This window comes from Neofelis nebulosa, chromosome 11 (genome assembly GCF_028018385.1).
Source record: "Neofelis nebulosa isolate mNeoNeb1 chromosome 11, mNeoNeb1.pri, whole genome shotgun sequence".
NCBI classification, from domain to species: Eukaryota; Metazoa; Chordata; class Mammalia; order Carnivora; family Felidae; genus Neofelis; species Neofelis nebulosa.
The window spans coordinates 79,568,453-79,590,727 of record NC_080792.1 but is presented as its reverse complement, the minus strand read 5'-3'; the positions used below and the strand labels follow the sequence as shown (position 1 = coordinate 79,590,727).

The 22,275-nt window shown below is 43.6% G+C and overlaps 1 protein-coding gene across 7 annotated transcripts in view; it reads right to left on the bottom strand.

Annotated features, from left to right (window-relative positions):
• The window catches only part of CIT (citron rho-interacting serine/threonine kinase), a 164,019-nt gene extending 142,564 nt beyond the window's left edge, over positions 1 to 21,455 (bottom strand). For 5 of the 7 annotated variants that reach the window (XM_058691127.1, XM_058691126.1, XM_058691129.1 and 2 more), the window contains exons 1-5: positions 21,368 to 21,455; positions 20,192 to 20,441; positions 14,554 to 14,695; positions 7,241 to 7,416; positions 1,355 to 1,456 (exon numbers count right to left, since the gene is read on the bottom strand). In XM_058691127.1, the coding sequence (XP_058547110.1) occupies positions 1,355 to 1,456; positions 7,241 to 7,416; positions 14,554 to 14,695; positions 20,192 to 20,287 (516 nt within the window). In that variant the 5' untranslated portion in view covers positions 20,288 to 20,441; positions 21,368 to 21,455. The remainder of the gene's footprint in view (positions 1 to 1,354; positions 1,457 to 7,240; positions 7,417 to 14,553; positions 14,696 to 20,191; positions 20,442 to 21,367) is intronic. The other 2 variants (XM_058691130.1, XM_058691131.1) reach the window with 1 other exon arrangement.
• Positions 21,456 to 22,275: the final 820 nt, after the last annotated feature.

Sequence of the window (22,275 nt, the reverse complement as noted above, 5' to 3'; positions counted from 1 at the left end):
ACAAAAATAGAAACAAAACTACTAGTCAACACAAAGGAAACTACGAGCTGGTATCACTCCCAGGGCCCCTCTGGTCATCCTCATTGGCCACCCGAATACAAGCAATGTCAACCACCAGTTGTCATCACTGTTACATAGAACACTTAGAATTTGTCATCACCTCTACCATGTGGTTAGTGCAAGGCCAATCTCCTAATGCGTTTGTATGTAAACGTTCTTGCTCAGAAGGCTAGGTGGGGCTGGGGCTCAGAAGGCTGTGGGGGGGTACTTCTCTACCAGCAATAGGTTCTCAACTAATAGGAAACCAAATAAAGTGCTTATTACAGGTCACAAATAAAGGCAATAAAGTCCCCCAAAACTATCCAGTGGAAGTTTGAGATAAATTGGAATCCAACCCTTTCTTACCCTTTCCTCTTACATGAGCCTCTATAAGAGTTTCTCTCCATTCAAGGTAATAGTATGATAGTCTTGTTTTAAGGGCTTAATCAGGAACAAAAATTGTTTCTGGGATAAATTTTTTTACTTTAGGAATCTAAGCTCCCAAGAACCTAAACAAGGCTCCAGAATTAATTTTAGTATTGTGAAAGTTATGCTACACGTACATCAGAAATACTATGGCATTGTTCAAAAGAACAAGGCAGATCTGTATGTACTGACATGGAAAAATGTCCAGGGTAAATTGCTGAAAGGCAAAAAGCAAGCTGAAGAAAAGAGTAGAAAGTAATATACAAGTTTCATAAAACAAACTATATACATGTGTTATAAATATAGACATGGAAATATTTTTTCCACGAGGGTCAGGAAGAACGTACATAACCAATAATAGGTTCCCCTAGGGAAAGGGATTAGAAAGAAAGGTAGAGAACTTTCCCTATTTCATACGGTTCTGCAGTGTTTGCATCTTCTTAAAATAACTGTGCATTATCTCAATTTTTAAAAATTAAAAAATTTAAATGATGTTCACTAGACTTAGTGGTTGATCATTTCGCAGTATATACAAATACTGAATCATTACACTGTACACCTGAAGCTAATGTAATGTTGTATGTCAATTATGTCTCAAAAAAAAAAAAAATTAAAGCAAGAGTCTATTAAAGGTAGTATCAGACTATTTCCAAATAAATGATTTCTCATTATTGCCCTTTAAGCCACAGCTACAATACTCAACAATAAATGGGGCTGTTTCTAAATGGGATAGCCCTTCATCTTTAGGACAAGGAGAACAGGGAGACACCTTAAAGTCAGGACAGCAACTCAACAGAGCATATGGACAAGAAACACATCCAATTCTATGTCTATGATATCTGAGTATCAGCATTGGACTAATTCCAGAGAGATGGATGAAAAGACTCACCAGATAAAGGTTATTTTTGTCCTGAAAGGCGTACTGTAACTGGGGAATCCAAGGGCTTGTGCTCTGAGATAATATGTTCCGTTCTTCCTCAAAAAATGAAACCTAGGGGGAAAAGAAACCCTTTAGACAATTATAATATAAAGAACAAAGTGTTGGGGGAGGGGTGAATGTCCCAACCTCTCTCTTTTTTTTTATTTATTTATTTATTTTTTATTTTTTAATATATGAAATTTACTGTCAAATTGGTTTCCATACAACACCCAGTGCTCATCCCAAAAGGTGCCCTCCTCAATACCCATCATCCACCCTCCCCTCCCTCCCACCCCCCATCAACCCTCAGTTTGTTCTCAGTTTTTAACAGTCTCCTATGCTTTGGCTCTCTCCCACTCTAACCTCTTTTTTTTTTTTTTTTTTTTCCCTTCCCCTCCCCCATGGGTTTCTGTTACGTTTCTCAGGATCCACATAAGAGTGAAACCATATGGTATCTGTCTTTCTCTGTATGGCTTATTTCACTTAGCATCACACTCTCCAGTTCCATCCACGTTGCTACAAAAGGCCATATTTCATTTTTTCTCATTGCCACGTAGTATTCCATTGTGCCAACCTCTCTCTTTAAGCCTAAACTGATGTCTCTAGTTTAAGAAAAGAAAAACCATCCCTTAGCCCAGCACTCCACAAATTTCATTCATTCGTCTACTTTGCTCATGATTTTTGCCAGATCTGTGTATTATCTGTCCAATTATTTACTTTTGTCCTTAAAGCAACTCACTTCTTTTGAATCTAAATATCTCCCTCTTTTTCTTCTTCACCTTCTCTCCCTGAATAATTCAGTCCTAAATCCATTAGGTGGAACAGAACAAGGTAAGCATCCATAACAGGTAGTAGGGAGAGTGGGACACAGTGGCCAAGAACAGGGTGCCAGGCCCAAGCAGGGTGAGGAGGGCGGCAACTATGTGTGGGGGCGGGGGGGGGGGGGGGGCAGGGGGAGGCAGTCCAATATCAGGTATCAAGGGCCCAAATAGGGTGAGGAAGCCATCCACATGCAGCGATAGCCTGGAACAGGGCATCTAAGCCTACCAATGAGAAGAGTGGCAGCAAAGACAGTAGACTGGATACACAGAGATGCATAAAATAAGCTAAAATATTATGGGTGATATCAGAGAAGGGAGCTACAAACACAGAAAGGGTGAACACTAGAACACACTCAGGGAAGTTGGACTGGACCTGGACGTACTGGTATGAACACATGGTTTTTCAATATACAGAGATGGAGAAATAGAGAAATAAATGTGTGTGTGTGTGTGTGCACGTGTGTGCACGCGCACGCAAGTAGCTATATTAAAAACCTGAATTTCTATTCTCTAGCTCTGCTCACTGAAAGGGATCTGGAAGCAGTGACACTCCAACAGCAATAAGGACACCTAGTACCCGGATCTTGGTTTCTAAATACCATTTTACACTAAATGGAACAGGCACCCTTTGAGAAAGGTCTGATTGCAAGGGTGGGGCAGGCAAGGTAAAAGTACAAGAGCTTTAACATCTTGCACCAGAAAGACAGTAACTCAAAGATGGGGATGCGTCAAAAGACACAGAAATCAACCTGAAGAGATTCTCATGGCCCAGCTTAGAGGACGATTTGAGTATAAAAATACATAATGACAGGAATGGCTTCTAATTCATTGACTTAAACAGGAATATGCAAGTCCATACAGCTATAAATTAAGAACCTGAAAGTTTTATGAGGATCGGGTATTTCCACAGTCTGAAAGCACCTCCCTACAGAATACTCATGTAATGACGAAGAAGAAAGGGGTGGCCCTACAGTGGAGAAGCACGGCCGATACCTAAGTGAACATCGACATGAATGTGACAAACTGAAATGGGGTCACCCGGTGGGACTCAATGAGAAGAATAGAACATCTTGTCTGTGATATTCTTGCCAAAGATCTATAACCTGAATGAACCTGAGCAACATTAAACATATCTGTATGTTTACAAAATAACTGGCCTGTAATCTTCAGAATGGCCAAGGTCATAAGAGTCCAGGGAAAACTGAGAAGCTGGTCCAGACTGAAAAAGACTAAAAAGACAGGACAACTAAATGTTATGTGTGATCCTGAGCTTGACCCTTTTGCTCTAAAAGACCATGAAACAGTTGGTGGACCATGAACGGGGTCTTAGGATTAGATGGCAGTAATGCAGCATTGTGTCTTTTCCAATAGTGATGGCTGTAGTGTGGTTCACAGGAGAGCGTCCTTCTTGTAGGAAATGCACACTGAAGTATTTGGAGGTAACAGGGCACCACTGGCAACATGTTTTCAAATGGCTCAGGAAGAAAAAAGTTGTTCATAGTTTGTGATAGTTTTACATGTCAACTTAGCTAGGCTATAGCACCCAGCTAATCTTAAGCATTGCTGTGAAGATATTTTGTAGATATGGTTAACAAGTCAACATCTACAATCAGTTGATTTTAGTAAAGGAGATGATCCTTCCTGGGTGGGTCTCAGCCAATCATATGAAAGAACAAAAGTGAGGCTTCCCTGATAAAGAAGAAATTCTGCCTCAAGTTTGCATTATCAGTTCTAGTGCAAGAGTTTCCAGCTTATTGGCCTCCCCTACAGATTTCAGACTTTACAGTCCTTACAATTGGGTAAGTCATCCATACACGTGTATGTATGGATATTCAATGTGTATATGTATATATATTTAATGTGCATATTTTTATATATTATAGAATCCTGGCTGATACACTGTGCTTGCAACTTTTCTATAAATCTGTGACTATTTCAAAATAAAAATTATTTAACTTTAGGGGCACCTGGGTAGCTCAGTTAAGCATCCGACTCTTGGTTTTGGCACAAGTCACGGTCTCATAGTTCGTGAGATCAAGCCCTACATCGGGCTCTGTGCTGACAGAATGCAGCCTGTTTGATTCTCTCTCTCCCTCGCTCTCTGCCCCTCTCCCGCTCTTGCTCTCTCAAAATAAATAAAACTTCAAAAAAGTAGTAATAATTTAACTTTAAATATGCCTTCTTCCATTTATTTTAACATCTATAAAACTCCCAGCTTTTAACACGCTAGTTAATATTAGACTACTAAACACCTCAAAATAGTTTTGTCCATGTACTACCTAAAATCATCTTGCATACCACCAGTGCTATATCGAACACATTCCAGAAACAACCCAACTTCTGTAATCTCCTGCACCTGATCTGTGGTCCTTCTTTCCTGGCACATAAAAGGTGTTCAGTGAAGGTTGGCTGAACTGAGAAGGCTACATCTTCATTTGCTCACCATTGGCTCCTCATCTGACCCCTGAAGCCTCCATTAAAATAAAGTCTCAGGTGCCTGGGTGGCTCAGTCAGTTAAACATCTGACTTTGGCTCAGGTGATGATCTCACGGTTCGTGAGTTCGAGCCCCCCATCAGACTCTGTGCTGACAGCCCAGAGCTTGCTTCAGATTCTGTATCTCCTTCTCTCTGCCCCTCCCCCACTTGCACTCTGTCTCTCTAAAAAATAAACACTAAAAAATTATTTTTATTTTTTTAAAATAAAATAAATGGTCTCTGAGGACTCTTCTGGTTCTCACAAGAGCCCTGAACAGGTGTGCTGGCCTCTCCTAGGTGATAGGTCTTGCTTACAGGATGTCGCCTCTCTCTACCTCCTTCTCTGGCATTTCCTTTCATTCACACCCTGTGCTGGTTTTTCTCTTCTCATGCCCTTAAATTATGAAGCCTTGCCATGGCTCAATTAAAGACTCTTCTTTTATTCACCCTCTTAAGGAATGGTTGGGTAGCTTTTATTAGTTCCTGGATGTGTATTATTTTTAAAATCCCCCAGCCCACACCTCACACAGGGTCATCGTGAGTCATTCACAGGAAGGAAGGCACCCTATCTGCACATCTCTGTCGCTTGCCTGCAGTGCAGTATATTAGATTGTTTTCTTTTTACATGCACTACTTCCCACCTAAAACAGAAGCGTGCAAGGTCAGGGCTACACTTCATGCCTCCCCTCAAGGACCCAGAAGCACACCACACACAACAGGTGCTCAGTAAGTTTGTACCGAGGATAGGTGGCTGCTCAGATACTGGGAGGTTAAGTGAACACCTCCCATTCCTCCCTTCCAAATGATCGGCAACGTCCTGTCATTTCTCCTTCCTGTGAAGTAGCTCACATTTCACTGCTAAACACAGGCTACATCATTCTCGGACTCTGACAAGCAGCTTCCTGCCCTCCGCTGCTTCTTTGACTGGAGGCCACGCAAAGCCACTGAGTCCTCAGACTCTGATCCCAACCTCCTCCTTCCAAAAGTGTAAATGATCCCCAGCTGCCTCACAAAGTGAGCTGCCATTCCAAACAGTTCTTGGGGGAATGAGGAGTTAACATTTAATAGGTACAGAGTTTCTGTTTGGGAGGATGAGAAAATTCTAGAAATAGTGGCTATGGTTGCACAACATTGGTAAATGCACTTAAGGCCAGTGAATTGTACCCTAAGAAGGATTAAAACAGTTAAAACCCTAATTAAATAATTACAACCCTAATTTTAGGGGCACCTGGGTGGCTCAGTCAGTTAAGTGCCCAACTTTGGTTCCGCTCATGATCTCATGACTCAGGAGTTTGATCCCCGCATCGGGCTCTGTGCTGACAGCTCAGAGCCTGGAGCCGGCCTCAGATTCTGTGTCTCCCTCTCTCCCTGCCCTTCCCCCACTTGCGCTCTGTCTCTCTCTCTCTCTCAAAAAAAAAAAAAAAAAAATTTAAAAAAAAAATTTTAAACAGTAAATTTTATGTTATGTATATTTTGCCACAATAAAAAAAGGTTCATCAGATTTCCCACCAATTACCCTCTCCCCACCCAAATGTCTCATTTCTCCCCATTTCCTAGTCCCATCTGTTCTAAACCACTAAGGAAACACACACACACACACATCTGTACAGCATTCTAGTACTCAAACCTCCAGAACGTCACACATACACTTCCACCTGCCACACTCCTGTCACGTCTCTCCGCCCAGAACCTGCATTCGCTTTCAGCAGTGCGAACCTCCCCTAACCGTCCCTGGCTCACTCACATCTCTCCTCACTCCCCAGCTGGTGAATTTGCTAACTGCTCTCCCTTCTGTGATGTTTAGCTGCTAAGCGCCTGCTTTATACATTTGCATTTTTTCTCCACTTTCCAAAGTTGTTTTTAAAACCCTGCAACTAACGGCCATGGAGCTTCAATTCCTTTCACGGGCTTCCCACGGAGCCGGGTACATTATCGGACACATGATGTGTGCTCGGACGTCTGTAACTAATAAATTGCTCTGAACGCCAAGGCTGATGGCAGTCTCTCTAGAAACTCGGCAAATGAATCGATCTGTCTGGAGCAGCAGCCTTGTTTAAAAGAAAGAAAAACACCATGACCATAAAAAAGAAGTTCTTACCTGCTCTCAAACAAGCAACACTCTCGCCACAGGATGATTTTATTTAATTTCTTCAAAGGCCTGTTTTAAAATCAAACACATATGCCCACAACACAAGTATAGAAAATGTGCACACAACCATATGCTGCCTAACCCCACAATATGCACATGTCGAAACTGCCAGCTGACGGTCGTAAAGGGTCATCTTAAATTCATTAGTTAAAAGGCCACGTTGATTCTGAATAAAATACAACTAGAGAAACACAATAAAGCCATTGCGGGAAGCTTGTGAGCCCTCAAAATGAGTCAGTATCAGTTCAAGAAAAGCTGAGAACAGGAGAGCTCTTTCTGCAACTGTAATTAACCAAAGAGTCGCCGAGGAAAACTTGCTCAATCCCAGATGTCAATTCAGCAGATGATTGCCTCTGCAGTGAACATCCTGGTACAGAAAGGGGAAAGGGTGTGGTGTGAAAATGCTCCTACCTGCTCTTGGGCCAACAAGGCCGTCTTCTTCATGACCTTCATGGCATAGACGTCGCCAGTTGCTCGCTCTCTTACCACCTGCACTTCAGCAAAGTGGCCACAGCCCACGAGACTTCGGACTTCAAAGTCTTTTGCTGAAGGCTGGAGCTCCTGTAACTCAGCGATGGTGTCGGAATCTGCAAGAGATGTAAGAGTTACTCCCAGGTGAGTGAAGCACTTTCCAATACACGCATCTTTATGAAAGCACAAAAAAAAAAAAAAAAAAAAGAAAGAAAGGAAAAAAGTGTTCCTATGTGTTCCCTCGCTGTCAAAAGACATTTTAGTCACTTTCCCATCCGTCATGAATAATTATAAAATCAGCACAAAAGTGTTTTTATATGTTAAGTTTAAAATTAAGGGCTCCAGAAATTCCAAAGCGGTTTCCATGGTAGCTACGATTTGAATCCTGTAGACTCAGAAAATAGGAGGAGAACACAAATCAGGCTTTTCTTCTTCCTCTCTGAAGGCCACAGGGCAGCGTTTGGTCAAACGCGCTTATCAGCATTTAGACTGGTTCATAACGTGACGTAAGCAACACGATTCCCAACTCAGTCGACTTTAGAACTGACCTCCCGCTTATCCCATTCTAGTGCTACTGCGCAGTGTTATCCCACAAACCCATCTCTTTCGGATTGTCCGTAATACCTCCTTTCCCTTAATATGGAGCAGTGCTACCAAAAAGAAAAAGAAAATGGAGCCCTGACATTTGCTCTGCAGCACTGACAGGTCACACACCTGGAAGGATTTGCAACTATCTGTTTCTTTGCCTATGGTCGTACTCCTTTTTCAAGTGCAATCTCTCAGTCAGTATCTTAGTCTGCTCAGGCTGCTGTAACAAAATACCATAGATGAGGTGGCTTAAACAACAGGCATTTATCTCTTACGGTTCTGGAGGCTGGGAAGTCCAAGATCAAAGTGCTGGCAGACCGAGTTCCTAGTGGGAACCCACTTCCTGGCTTACAGACAGCCATCTTCTCACTATATCCTCACAAAATGGAGAGAGACAGAACCCTCGTCTCTCTTTTTCTTCTTCTAAGGACAACAATTCCATCACAGAGGCCCCACCTTCATGACTTCATCATCATATGAATTTGCAGGGGGACACAAACATTCAGTCCATAACAGGTGGAGATCCTGAATGTATGAAGTATGGATTAAATGGATGGCATATTTGGAATCTACAGTATATTTACTGACACTCTAAGAACAGTAAGCTGGGACATCACTGGATATGCAATGACTCTCTAAGGATCTGAAAGAGGGAAGTGGAACAGCTGTAGCTGACTAAAAAATTCAATCCTGCACATTACAGAGAAGCTGCATCAAATATAGGGGTTATGCTCCAAAGGAAGACAAGAGGAACACGGAATCAAAATTATTCTGGAGAATCCCTCAGAAAGGTGCCATGATGAGACCAAGAGACTCTTGATATCCCAGACAGACACTAAAGTCCTCCAGGCATTAGGGCAGGTTGCCCTTTCCATGGTTGGGCACCAAATAAACTTGGGAGCTACATTCTAGAGCTACGCTCAACAAGTTATTCACACAATAGGAGGAAGTTAATCCAACAAGGTGAAAAGTCATTTCATTACCTATAGTCATTGAGCAGAATATTGATAAATTAGCCAATACAATGTTAATTGGTATCCACCTCCTTTCTTTGTTGTGTGGGTGGAGTCGCATTCACTTGGATCAAAGGTACACATGATGAACTCCACTGCACTGAGTGCCTTCCCACCTGTCTCTTCAGCCAGTCATCCTGAAAGCATTTCCCTTTGGTCCCTGGAGGAATCAGGCAAGCGTGGTCGGCACATCCGAATAAATTCATCATAACCATTGCGAAAAATAAATCTGGAGCACCTTTGTGGAGAATTCATGCAGAAGCAAGACTGAACGCTGCACAATATCTTCCTTCTGCCCTGCCATCCCTGTGCCAAGCCCTGTCTCTCTTCCCTGCCATTTTTCCAAGTTTCTTTCAGATCAAGTATTTGAGTTTTGAATTATAATTCCCCAAATATGCTGGCTTGCAACTTCCTGGGTTGAACCTGATTTTATTACTGCTTGCGCATGAAGCCAGCCTCTCCCAATTCTCTGTTAGGCCTTGGGTCCCTAAGTTGCTTACTGCATTTGTCCAACTCAACTCTGGATCCATCGCTGTAACCACCAGGCATTTCAGTCACACAAGTAAATAAACCGCTATAGACAGAACCACAAGGATACTCAGAATTCTGAGAAACCTTACCAAATTTTAGGTCTTTTTCCAAAGGCTTTGAATTATTAAGGTGAATGATTGAGATACTAAACTCAAGTCTATGACTATTAAAAAAAAAAAAAAAAAAAAGACGATTCACAATTTCCCTCCATGCCAGCAGCTTCTGTGATTCCAAAACCACATCACACTTCAGCCCTGCACACTGTTAGTTACAGCATTTAAGTACCGAATATTGACGTGGAAATGAAGACCCAAAGCATGGTAATGAAAAGGCAGTCAAAGCGTGACCTTGTCAGATAAACATTTGGACCCAGGGGCAAAAGCCAATACAGCACAGTGTATCGCTTCCTTTTCTGCAACTCAGTCATTCAACATTTCAATTTCTAGGAATTTGTCCTTCACAGAAACGTTAGCAGATGTGCTCGAAATAGACAGGAAGATATTCATCATGAGCACTGCTTGTAACAGAAAAATAATCAGAAATGACCTAAAGGTCCATCAGCAGGGAAGTGGAATCGACCTAAAAGTCCCACCCACATAAAACCATATTAGGCACATGAGGTAGCTCAATCTCCACTAGAATATATTACATATTCTTTAAGGGCAGGAATTTTTGTCAGTGCTGATCACTACTGTGAACACAGTACCTAAAACGGAACCTGGCACACAGCAAGTGCTCCGTAAATATTTGTTGAGTAAATACAATGCTAAGTGAGCAAAGCTAGTAGCAAAATATTACATACATATGATCCACTTTGTGTAAAATTAAACAAAAGTAATGTTAGAACATACACGCAAAGGGTTGATAACTGCTTGTTGACTGGTACGCATGAGCTCATTACATTATTCTCTTTACCTTAAGACCCACTTCAAAATGTCCATAATAAATATTTTATAAGGACAAAAAAAATTGCAACACTATGCACCAAACTGTTAACAGCAGTTACCTTAGATAAGATTTTGAGGGATATTCTCTCATTTTGACCTTTTATTTATTTTTAATTTATTAGAGAAAAAGGAAGAGAGTGCAAGAGTAGGGGAGAGGGGCAGAGGGGGGCAGAGGGGGGGAGAGAGGGAGAGAGGGAGAGAGGGAGAGAGATAGAGAGAGAGAGAGAGAGAGAGAGAGAGAGAGAGAGAATCCCAAGCAGGTTCCAAGCTCAGCCCAATGTAGGGCTCGATCCCACGACCCTGGATGGTGACCTGAGCCAAAATCAAGAGACTGATGCTCTAACTGGCTGAGCCATTGAAGCACCCCATGTTTATTTAATTTTTTTTATCATTTGGACCTTTTATATATTTAACTTTGTATTATGTTTAGAATTGGAAAAAAAATTTCTTATAGTTATAACTCGCCCATACATACTACAGTTGTTAACATACAGAAGCTTTTGCCTACAGTAAATGTAGCTGAAAGAGTATAGGATTAAAGCTACCGTCAAACCACCAAGAATAGTCCAATGTCAACAATTATCAACACTTTGTTATTCATGTTTTATTTTTTTAAGTTTATACACACACACACGCATGCACGCACACACAAGTGGGGAGGGGCAGAGAGAGAGAGAGAGAGAGAGAATGAGAGAGAGTGAGAGAGAGAGAGAGAGAGAGAGAGAGAGAGAATCCCAAGCAGGCTCCACACTGCCAGGGCAGAGCCTGACACAGGACTCAAGCCCACGAACCGTGAGATCATGACCTGAGCCGAAGTGAGACGCCCAACCGAGCCACCCAGGAACCCCCATTCATGTTTTAATATCAGTTTATTTTTTACACAAATTCTACAATACAATACTTACAATTTTGCCCCTTAACTTTGTTCACTCAGCAACATAATCATTCGACCAATATTTACTGAACATCTATCATGTGTCAGACACTGTTTTAGGCACTGGGAATAGAACAGTAATTAAGAAACAAAAATCTCTTCCCTGGGTTCCCAGATGTGGGTTCCCTGTCCTACTTTGGCTCCAGCTAGGGATACCACTTCAGGGCCATACCCACTGTCTCATTTCCTCCAACGGTCTCCATGCAGTAGCATGGAGTAGCAACGGTCTCTTATGCAGTAGCAACTTTTGGGCCCTTCTACCCATGTAAGAACACTTAGATTCCAAAACAGAAACTTAAAAAGAGGTTGGGGGGGGGGGGGCGGGGGAACCAGACATACTAACGTAATCACCCTTTTCCAATCACAGCCTCTCAGCCATACTCTCCAGGAAGCCTCTTCAAAAATATGAAACAGTTCCTTGCAAGAGAATTCTATTAGAAAAATCTACATTTCGCTAAGCCTAAGCCCCCTGATTACTGAATGAGTCTAGAAGATCCACTACTTTAAAGTAACCAGAGGGCAGACTCAAGACTAATGAAGGAGCCGGTAGATGGCTTGATAAATTAGTCTGTCTCATAATTTCCCTTCCCCTCCCACTCCCTATTTGAGGATTTAAATATTCAAGAAAATAAGGTGGGAGTTTATTCAAAAAAATGTGGAATAATGAATAGTACCCAAGTACATTTCAAAGTTAAAGACCCACAATATATTAAATATACTTGGAGGCTGGTGGCTACCATTACTGGTTAGCATTTATTATCTCCTGTGTGCCAGGCAACGTAAGCCTAATCTGTGCACTAACTCATTCAAGCCCCACACAGCCTTATTGGATATGCATTTTCCCCATTTTGCAGATAAGGAAACAGAAAAGACAAGTGGACATACACTAATTGTATCTACTGAAAACTCTCAGCTCCTTTGGGCACTTCCACATCCCCCATTCCATGAGACCCTGGTAATTGCAGTGCCCTGAACCCCTAGGCACCCAGGGGAGGCCCATAACACTTGACATCCTGGCCTGGCCCCTGGTCACGGGGTAGACAGATGACCCAGAACAGAACCAGTTAAAATCTTTCCTGGGGATCCTATTAATATAGAGAGTGGAAAATAAATATTGCATAAGGTGTGGTAGCCATCTCCAAAGATGGTGCCAACGAATCATACACACACCTCCTAGAACTCACGCCCTTATGTCCAGACTCCCTGGCACATGGAATCTGGGCAGCCCCACGACTCACTTCAAACAAGACAATGCAGCCAAAGAGATCTTACGTCCCTTCCACACCTAAGCCCTGAGAAGTCCCGGCAGTTTCCACCTTGGTGCTTTTGAAAGCCCTGAGCTACCATGTAAGAAGTCAACATCTCTACTAGAGAGACCGTGTAGATCAGAGGTCAGAAAGCTTTTCTTTAAGGGCCAGAGAATAAATATTTAAGGCTCTGTAAGCCATATGGTCTCAGTCACCACTACTCAAAGGCCTTGTAGTGGGACAGCAGCCACAGGCAGTACGAACAAATGGGCCTGGCCAACACCTTCCAGTAAAACTTGCTTTACAAAACAGGGATCCCAGGCTGTAGTTGGCTAACCCTTGATGGAGAGACCACACAGGGAAGCCACTTGGAGAGCAAGAGGCCTGGAGACTTCACAGAGACAGGGAAAGGCCCCGTCATCCCAGAGTCCCAGCCGAGTCCAGCCTTCTAGGCAACATACCAGACACTGTGCAGGCCATCTTGGACTTTCTAGACGAGGAGAGTCCTGGGTGCCTGCAATCTTAGCCCAAGTCACATGGAGTGGAAACATCCTCAACCCACAGATTCACGAGGCGTAATACAACGATTATAGTTTCAGAGCACTATAGTTCAAGGTGCATGGTTACACAGCAAAGTCGCATAAGGGAGGGTTTCTCAAACTCGGCACTACTGAAATTTTGGGCCAGATAATTCTATGCTATTCTGTCATTGCAGGAAGGTCAGCATTATCTCTGGCTTCACCCACTAGATGCCAGGAGCACCCTTCCCTGCAAGTTGTGACAACTGAAAATGTCTCCCAAACATTGCCAAGTGTCCGGGGTGGGGGGGTAGGGAGGTGCAAAACCACCACTGGCCAAAAAACACTGATGTAAAGTAATAAAATACAAAACTGGGACACCAGCAGCCCACTCCCCCACATTGAGTAAGACACGAACAGGGTGTGGCCAAGGCCGATTTATGACTTTCATAGGGCCTAGGTACATCTGCCTTCATCAGCCTCTTCCTCCATTAAAAAAAAAAAAATCAGGGGGCGCCTGAGTGGCTCAGTTGGTTAAGCCTCCAACTTCGGCTCAGGTCATGATCTCACTGTGGGTTCGAGCCCCGCATCAGGCTCTGTGCTGACAGCTTGGAGCCTGGAGCCTGCTTCCGATTCTGTGTCTCCCTCTCTCTCTCCGCCCCTCCCCTGCTCACGCTCACTTACTATCTCTCTCTCTCAAAAATAAACATTAAAAAAAGTCAAAAATTATATTTTATGATACCACTGACAAAAGGATAAATATAACCCAAAATCACTATAATTATTTTGTTCATAGTTTTCTTGTTTCAAACTAAATTTAAATTAAATTAATGAAAATAAGTGCAATTTATTAAAATTAAATACTGTGCCTGCTATGCCTGCAGGATTATCGGCCCTGAGTGGGTATAAGGATGGAGCCAGTGGGGCGCCTGGGTGGCTCCGTCGGTTAAGCGTCCGACTTCAGCTCGGGTCACGATCTCGCGGTTCGTGAGTTCGAGCCCCACGTCGGGCTCTGTGCTGACAGCTCGGAGCCTGGAGCCTGCTTCGGATTCTGTGTCTCCCTCTCTCTGACCCTCCCCCATCCATGCTCTGTCTCTGTCTCAAAAATAAACAAACATTAAAAAAAAAAAAAAAAAAAAGGATGGAGCCAGAGGACTAACTCACATATCTGGATCCAGCCATGCCTAAAGTTTGACCCATCCCTGGATGGGATTCATGAGCTCAGTTTCATGAGCCATAAATTCACTTATTTGGCCTAAGCTAGTTTGAGTTGAGTTTCTGTCACTTGCAACCAGGAGACCTGACTTATCTGTTCTCCCAAATGCAACAGGTGGAAACTGACCTTAAAACTGAGTCTGCCTTCCTCAGAGCAGAGTTCCTACTCACTACCACCAACCACTAACTCATTCTGCCTGGGGCATTTTTGCAGTTTTCTCTCCCAGAACACTTTTCCAGAAAAACCTCTCCAAACTTACATTTGCGGACAAAGTTGCTCACGTGCTTAATCTTCATCAGAGCAGGCTGACTGCATTCTTCAAAGAGAACGAAGAGGGCATCTAATATCCCTTCTCGGGAAAGAGGAGACATCTGCTGTTGAGTCAGAAAGGGTGGTTTCCCCTAAAAACAGCAAACAGCAGATGGAGACACTGTCAATAATGAAAAGCTTTGATCAATAACATCCACACAGAGTAAATTACAAGCTACCAACTCTAACTGCTCACGACACACGCTAACAGCACAATTCTGTGGCTTCATTCTTTAAAGCAACATCAATGGAGAGTCATTAAGTTATCACTTGTACAATTCCATTATTGTGGGCTTCTTTCACCGGTGCCTGGGAAGAAAACCTTCACGAGCGTGCCATTAATAAGAAAAGGCCCCTCCTTCTTAACAGTCTGAGGCTCACGGGAACATTTACTCCGGACCCTGCTGGTTCTGACGTGTTTCCATGTCTCTACAATAGGACACAATGATTGCTACATCTTTCAAGTGCGCCCAGAGGTTTGCTAATATAACTGCAGTTTCTTTAATTTACTTGAACAATCTAAAGTAGTGTGAACAAAGTGCCCACACTGAAGCTGAATTTATTCATGACCTAGACCAACAGTTCCAAACTGGCAGACTGTATCTAGCCCACAGACATGTTTTGTTTGGCCTGCGGCATTTATTTTTTTTTATTTTTTTTTTTAAGTTTATTTCATTTTTGAGAGAGACAGAGTGTGAGCAGGGGAGGGGCAGAGAGAGAGGGAGACACAGAATCCAAAGCAGGCTCCAGGCTCTGACCTGGAGTCAGCACAGAGTCAGACTCAGAGCTCGAACTCACGAACCGCAAGATCATGACCTGAGCCAACAGTCATGATCAGACGCTTAACCAACTGAGCCACCCAGGCACCCCAGGCCTGCAGCACTTAAATTCGAATTTTCTGCCAATATTGAAAAATCAGGAAATTCCATTCAAAAGAAAGGGTGGGATTTGAGGGTTCTCCTAAAATACTGGAGGGTTGGGCAATATTGTCCCACATTCCCGTCTGGTGATGCTGAGCTGTGGTTGAGTGATGCTGCCCCTCTGTAGTGAACGTGTTCAGCAGTTCACTGCAGACCTCACTGCCAGTCTTCCATCTGGCCCATGTGACTCACTTATACTCACTTCCTGGCCCCTAGGGACATGAGTTTGCAACCTCTGGTCTAGAGCAAAGATTTCCATGGGCCAGGCTATGGATTGTGTGGGGTCTCTCTGCCAAGATGGCCAACAGGCCCTCTAACACTGTAGGTGCTGCTGCCACTCCCATCAAGAGCCAGAGTCTATTTCTCCTCCCCTTGAATCTGTACTTTCTCTGTGACTTGCTTTAAGCAACAGAAGGTGACACAAGTGACACTGTGCCAGTTCTGGGCAGAGTTCTAAAGGAGCCTAGGAAGCCAGTCGCCATGTAAAAAAGCTTAGACCAGACAGGGGTCAGCAAACTGTGGCCCATAGGCCAATCTGGCCCACTGCCTGTTTTTATAAGTAAAGATTTATTGGAACACAGCCACACCCATTCATTTACATACTGTGGCTGCTTTTGTGCTACAGTGGCAGAGTTGAATAGTTGGAGCTACTCCCAAAGCCTAAAATATTTATTATTTACAGAAGAAAGTTACCAGCCCTGGGTTAGATTACTTAATAATGAAGGACTTCATAGAGAAGTCAGCTAGAGGAAAAGTCAGATGCCCCAGCCAGCAGTCAGCACCCAGATGTTCCAGTCCCAGCCAAGCTCCCAACATAATATGGCCCCTTGAGTGACCCCAGCTGACATCACAGGGTAGAACAGAACTGCCTAGTTGAATCCAAATAACCCACAGAATCAGAAGAAAAATAAATCATTGCTGCTTTAAACTTTGTGAGTGGTTTCTTACACAGCACTGGATAATAGAAACAGACTGGTTACATTGAATCACCTGAAGAACTTAGCCAAAAAACAACAAAAAAATTTTCTGGTGCTATCCCCGACCTACTGAGTGAGAATTTTCCAGGTTGTGGCTTAGAATCTGTTTTTTTGTTTTTTTATGTTTACTTATTTTTGAGAGAGGGAGAGACCAAGAACAAGCAGGGGAGGGGCAGAGAGAGAGGGGGACACAGAATCCCAGGCAGGCTCCAGGCTCCGAGCTGTCAGCACAGAGCCCGACGCGGGGCTAGAACTCATGGACCCCGAGATCATGACCTGAGCCAAAGTTGGCCGCTTAACCGACTGAACCACCCAAGCGCCCCTTAATGTTTATTTTTGAGAGGGAGAGAGACAGAGCATGAGTGGGGTAGGGGCAGAGAGAGAGGGAGGCACAGAATCCTAACTAGGCTCCAGGATCTGAGCTGTCAGCACAGAGCCCGATGTGAAGCTTGAACTCATGAACTGGAAGTTCATGACCTGAGCCACCCAGTCACCCCTGTTGGTGTTTCTTAAAATGTCCCTTATTAAAAAAAAAAAAAAAAAAAGTCCCTTATTTTTGAAGTGAAAGGACTGGAGATAATAGGCCTTTCTCTGTACATCCTTTACTTGGCAAAATAAAAAGCTGGCAAACCTAGATTAGCCCAGCAAATTTGTGAAATTTTGCTGGCTCAAAAACCTAAAAATCTGCTGCCCGCCAACAGAGAAGTCGTTGGAAAGTTAAGCAGAATGTTAGTAGAAGCTAAGACCCAATCTAGAGTACTTACCTGGATGGAAAACAAAATCACTACTCTATCTAAGCCTTGGTAAAATAGCCCTGTACCGGAAAGAACAGTATCCAGTGCCTGTTTAGACAATTGTCATGTGTACGCTACAGTTGCAAACAATAGCAGTTGTGGGTGTAGGGAGGAACTCATCATTAAAAAAAGATGAACTGGGGAGAAGCACAATCCTTGCTTCTATAATGACACTTAAATATAATATACATTTAATAAACTCTGACACACACTGGCAATGTCGCCAGTGGTTACATGTCCGATCTCTGGAGCTTGGCACTGCCATTTACAAGCTGCATGATCCTGGACAAGTCCTTGCCTCTCTTGCTGCCTGTCTCCTATTTAAAATGTAAGTCAAGGGGCGCCTGGGTGGCGCAGTCGGTTAAGCGTCCGACTTCAGCCAGGTCACGATCTCGCGGTCTGTGAGTCGAGCCCCGCGTCAGGCTCTGGGCTGATGGCTTGGAGGCTGGAGCCTGTTTCCGATTCTGTGTCTCCCTCTCTCTCTGCCCCTCCCCCGTTCATGCTCTGTCTCTCTCTGTCCCAAAAATAAATAAAAAACGTTGAAAAAAAAATTTTTTTTTAAATAATAATAAAAAAAATAAAATAAAATGTAAGTCAAAACAGGGGCGCCTGGGTGGCGCAGTCAGTTGAGCGTCCGACTTCAGCCAGGTCACGATCTCGCGCTCCGTGAGTTCGAGCCCCGCGTCAGGCTCTGGGCTGATGGCTCTGGGCTGATGGCTCGGAGCCTGGAGCCTGTTTCCGATTCTGTGTCTCCCTCTCTCTCTGCCCCTCCCCCATTCACGCTCTGTCTCTCTGTCCCAAAAATAAACAAAAAACGTTGAAAAAAAAAAATTTTAAATGTAAGTCAAAACAGTCCTTACATCTGTTCTGATGCGAGATAATCAGGAGCACATCGGCCCTGTACCCAGCTCTCTGGAAGCCACACTTGTTACATAATGAGCACACTATAAGCCCTTAGTAAATTTTGTAAGAAGTTGGAAAAGTTTTGGAGTAAAATGTAGAGAGGCTAAAATGTGGCAGTACTCCAGTCAGCTAGGGTCAGAGGCAGACTATTCATTTGTGAAAAATATCTCATGGCTTAAAATGGCAACAGGGAAGATGGCATAGAACAACCTAAGCCTTCAGTCTGTCTCCACTGATCTGTTTGAACATTCCCCAATACCAGTATTTTGGGGGGGAAATGTCATCAAAAAAGTATTAGTATTTATCATCATACAGGCATCCATGCATAAATACCCTCCTAAATATAATTACTGTTAAGTAAACATAAAATTTAAAATATAATTTAAATAAATGTAAATTAAAATAAAATTTAAAAATAGAGTTACTGTTAAGTAAACATTACTGGGGCACCTGGCTGGCTCAGTCAGTAGAGCATGCAACTCCTGATGTCAGAGTTGTGAGTTCAAGTCCCACATGGGGTGTAAAGATTATTTAAAGTCTTTTTTTAAAAATGTATCATTACTAGGGCGCCTGGGTGGCTCAGTCACCTGGGTGGCTCAGTTGGTTAAGCGTCCAACTTCAGCTCAGGTCATGATCTCAAGGTTCATGAGTTCGAGCCTCACATCGAGCTTTGTGCGGATAGCTTGGAACCTGAAGCCTGCTTTGAGTTCTGTGTCTCCCTCTCTCACTGCCCCTCCCCTGCTCGTGCTCTCTCTTTCAAAATTAAATTAAAACATTAAAAATTTTTTTTAAATTTATCATTACCATAACTAATATCATTTCTACACTTAACATTAATAATAGTTACCATTTATAACTATTGGCTTATCAAGAGCTAAGTGCTTTACATAAATTATCTCATTTAATCCTCATGACAACCCTCTGAATTTGGTGCTCTAACCTCTATTTTCAAGAGTGGCAAATGCAGGCACCTTAGTAATTCAGTTGGTTGAACGTCTGACTCTTGGTTTTCAGCTCAGGTCACAATCTCATGGTTTTTGAGTTTGAGCCCCCACATCTGGCTCCACACTGACAGTGCAGAGCCTGCTTGGGACTCTCTCTTTCTTTTTGCCCGTCACCCATTCATGCACTCTCTCTCTCAAAATAAATAAAATAAAACTTAAAAAAAAAAAAAAAAGAGTGGCAAATGGGTTCAGAGAAGGCAAATGAGTCACTCAAGGTAACACAGCTAACTAGTGTGGGGCCAGGATTCAAACCTAATTCTTCACTACTATCCATAGTGTCCCCCTGACTTGTGAATATATAAGTCAAACAAGGATTTCTACAAGAACAATGTTTCATCTACATCAAAAACAAAAGAATTAGAAATCCACTTGGAAATTATTTCCTGATAGTAAGCTTTAATACTTCTGGGGTGATAGAAATGTTTTATATCTATCTTTCTTTATTTTTCTTTCTTTTTTTTTTTTTTTTTAAGTAGGCTTCATACCCCGCACAGAGCCCAACATGGGGTTTGAAGTCAGGACCCTGAGATCAAGAGTCAGATGCCCAAAAGACTGAGCCACCCACGCAACCCAGAAATGCTCTATATCTTGAGTGGACTATGGTTTTCACAGGTGTGGGTATTTATCAAGCTTTGTTTTGTTTGTTTTAAATAAACATCTCTTGAATGAAAATAGAATTACACCTATAGCAATTATGGTCAAATATTTTCTTGATAAATTTTGTTTTTCTTTCTTTAATAAAAGGACAACAGTATAGATGTGTAAAGTGTGAGAAATGATTTTTTTTTAAAAAAGAGAGATCTCCTTTCAAGGACAAGTTCAGCTATCTACTCCTCTGTCCGTACAATGGCTCCTTTTTCCAAAACTATCAGCAATATAAAACATCCAGGGAGATTTCTCCTAGAAGATTAGCCTCAGTCCTATAAGGATAAGAGCAACAAGGAGGGGCCAAGGGAACACACACAGGTGAAAGAGTTGGCAGCCTGTTACCTGGAAGAAATGATTCAACCTGGAGGCCCGGCTGGCAATGGGTTCAGCAGCACCAGCGTCCAGCAGATTCCTTGCTCCATATTTGAACTTCAACATCTCTCCAAAGGTGAAGAGATACAGGAGCAGAGCAAGTGTGTGCTACCAATTTGAGGAGGAAGAGCCTGAAAAATCCTGATCTTCTTCAAGATGTTGGGCACAGGGAGGTAAAAACAGTCACCACACAGGTCTTAGGAAGTTCAGTCTGGCAAATCTGACATTAAAGAGCAGATTTTTATTCACTATAACAGGAGGTAATACACTTATCTGACATAGTCTCTTACTTATAAATAAATTTATTATCTACTCCACCTATAGTGTAAGCCCTTGTGGAGCTCCACAAGGGCTTACACAGAGCCAGGACACATAGCAAGTTCTAATAAATACTTACAGAATCAATGACTTAAATAAGTAAATGACATAGTATGTTGGAAAGTAATACGTGCTACAGGGGTTAAAAAAGGAGAGAGGGAGAGAGCAAGGTAAGGGCAATTGGTGTGTGTGAGCAATTTCTAACAGTGTAGTCAGAGTAGACTTCACTGAGAAGGTAACTAACATTTGAAGCAAAACCTGAAGTGGGTAAGTAGTAAGTCTTGCTGATGGGCGGGAGAGGGAAGAAAAGTGTGCCGGGCAAAGGGAACAGCCAGAACTAAGGCTCTGAGGCAGGACCTGGCCTTCGCTAACAATAGCAGGGAGACGCGAGTGACTGGAGTGGCTGGAGCAGAGGGAAAGGCACTGGAAGTAGGAGGTGACGGATGGTACCAAAAGTGAAGACACAAAATTGTCAAGATCACACGGATAATAGGGAGCTGCCGCGCTCCACTAGCCGGAATAATGCAGTTAATGCGGACAGGTAAATGAGGCAGGGCGGATCACACACGGGACCCCACCCTGTTTAAGAAGGATCTCACAATTCCTCCCGCCCCACGGCACCACCTGCAGACCTTTCAGCTCCCTCGGAGGGGGACCCGCGCACCTCCAGCCTGGGAAGACCCTCAGGCCCCCGGCAGCCTTGGAGGCGGCAACACCGCCCTCCCCGCAGCGGAGGGGAAAGCCGGGACTGGTGTGGGTGGAGGCGGCCTATCCCCGGGTTTGCAGAGTGGGGTGGGGGAGATATGGGCGTGCGGGGTTCACACTCACTCTCCGCCGACCCAGCCAGTGCGCGTTCTGCTCCGCCCGAGGTCTCCCGCCTCTGCATTTGAACCCCGAACAGCGTGGGCGGGGTTCAGCCGTGTCCGGGCCAATCAGAGTGCCCGCTTCTGGGAGGAACAGCTGCGTGTCAACAAAGTTCCGCCTAAGTCCGAAAAGAGATAGGGGAAGTGGAAGGGAGAACCAATCAGATTGTTACTTCCTTTGACTCGTGACCAATGGAAAACGGGCAAGGGCAAACGCGGCCGGGCAGGTCCTGGAAGTTTGAAATTGACGGTTAAGCAGGGTGCTGCATTTATGGAATTGTTTGTGTCTAGGATCCCTGAGGAGGTCGCCAGGGCGCTGTCCTCTGTCTCCTTGCGAGGAGGAAGACAGCCAGGCCGCCCTGATTTTCTTGTTCCTTAAATCTGGCCAAAGTAGGGGGCACCTGGGTGGCTCAGTCGGCTAAGCCTCGGACTTCGGCTCAGGTGGTGATCTCACGGCTCCTGAGTTCGAGCCCCGCCTTGGGCTCTGGGCTGACAGCTTGGAGCCTGGAGCCTGCTTCGGATTCTGTGCCTCCCTCTCTTTCTGCTCTTCCCTCGCTTGTTCTCTCTGTCTCTCAAAAAATAAACATTTTTTAAAAATTGGCTGAAGTAAGAAGTGTTTGCTATTTGGGGAAATCAATTTGTTCTTTGCTACAGCTAAAGCAGCTTGAACTTCAACGTGCCTCGGTTCCTGCCACTTTGGGCTGATTGTCCGGCAACAAATAGGTAAACACATTGAAATTGTCAGAAAGGACATTTTAAAATCACTTAAACGCAGGAGATTTCAACAGGCACTTCACTAAAGAGGAAATCCATATGGCCAACAAACGTATAAAAAGGTGCTCAATCTCATACATAATCATGAAACAGTGAGAT